General features: G+C 34.0%; 1 protein-coding gene across 1 annotated transcript; it reads left to right on the forward strand.

The window, feature by feature from the left end:
* The first annotated feature begins 252 nt into the window (after positions 1-252).
* LOC124355843 lies at positions 253-1440 on the forward strand. The gene has a single exon (XM_046806998.1). It carries the CDS (start codon positions 253-255, stop codon positions 1393-1395), a length of 1143 nt encoding a protein of 380 aa, XP_046662954.1. The 3' UTR covers positions 1396-1440.
* Positions 1441-1770: the final 330 nt, after the last annotated feature.

Genomic DNA, 1770 nt, shown 5'->3' on the forward strand with positions numbered 1-1770 from the left:
ATAGAAAGAGACAGAGTATTTTCAGTAATGGACAAAATTGTAAAGAGGTTCTCGCCTCGTTGGGTGGTTCTTACAAATGATACTTATTGCTGTGATAGCATTGGATTCTGGCATTTCCCGGATAATAAACCTGTAGTGATTCATTACTATCCGGACATATATATTATACCTCTGTATCAAAGATTTGAAGTGCAACTTTCAAGAATGGATAAAGATGACCATTTCAATCCTAGAGCGATATTTATGTTAGTTATGTTAACTGATGGTTGTAGAAATCAAACAGATATTAATGATCAAATTGCTAACATTTTCAACATTGTATGGAAGAAAAACGGATTGACAGTAAATGTTTTTATATTGTCGGAATGCAATCACGAGCTCACAATAGCCACAGCCAAGCCATTCTCTGCTGAAAATATTTGTCGCTCGGTAGAAAAAAATGGGCTCAGATTTATACCAGCAGAATCAGATGAAGAAAAGCACTTGAACTTCGTTCGTTACAATCCTGAGAGCTTTAATGGTTGTAATATAGTTGCAGGAACCAAACCAAATCCTCCATACATTGTTGGAAATCTCATTGGTGATGAAAACGCCATTCAGTATGAATATTTTGGTGGTAATGAATTAGAATTCATGCGTTTACTCTCAAAAAAACTAAATTTTACGTTGAGTTTTAAAAATCCTATCAGTACTGAATCAGCTGCTTGGTATGAAAGGCTACCAAACGGAACAATAATAGGATTTTTACGTGACGTAATGGAATATAGACTTGACATTATTTTTGGTGGGTTGATGCCCTACTATGCAACTTATTATCACTTTCAATTTTCTTTAAGTCACACTTTTAATTCACTCAATTGGTACGTCACAGATCCAAACAATATTCCCCAGTGGAAAATTATTTTTGAAGTTTTTCCCGTTGAAATTTGGATTTTGATTGCTTTTGTTTTCTTGTTTGTCTGCTTGTTGTATTGGATCATGGAACGTTTCAGTTCCATTGGAACTAACCTTTTTTTAAATTTTGACTTTAACAAAACACCTTTTGCTAACCTTTTTAGTGTCGGATTGGGGCTGTCTTCCACTCTAAATCCAAAAAGAGGTTATTTAAGGTTGCTCTTTGTATTCTGGGCAGTGTACTGCCTACATTGGAACATGGCTTATACATCAGTATTATTTGCTCTTATGACCAATCCTCCACTCGAAAAAGAAATTGCAAATATTCAAGATCTTTATGAGTCAGGTTTTAAAACAAGTATCGATAAAATATATACTTGTATTTTTTTGACCGCTTTGAGATTGATAAAACTACAAGAGCGGTTTTGGATAACAATTTTGTGTGTCCTAGTATGGTTACCTGCCTTGAACAGTTCGTCAGACACAGAAATTTTAGTGTAATGGAAAATAAAGTAGCTGTTGAAAATGTTTTGAATATGAAACGATTTAAAATTCATAGACTTAGTGAGAATATGATTTCTTTTTGTGTTAGTCTCTTTATGAGCAAGGCAAGCCCCATAGAAAAAGGTTTGAATCAACTTTTGCTCTTAACTTTACAATTAGGATTTTTGGAAAAATGGGAATGGGATGTTCGATGGCTTGATCACAAACTACACTTGGAAACTGAAGAACAACAATTGGTTTTAAGCATAGGTAACTTGCATGGTGCCTTTGCCATTTTACTGAGTGGGCTCATCATTGGTTTTCTGGTTTTTGTAGGAGAAATAGTTATTCATTATATTACAATTAACGGAAATAAAAACTTCAATACTATGT

This window comes from Homalodisca vitripennis, chromosome 2 (genome assembly GCF_021130785.1).
Source record: "Homalodisca vitripennis isolate AUS2020 chromosome 2, UT_GWSS_2.1, whole genome shotgun sequence".
Lineage (NCBI taxonomy): Eukaryota > Metazoa > Arthropoda > Insecta > Hemiptera > Cicadellidae > Homalodisca > Homalodisca vitripennis.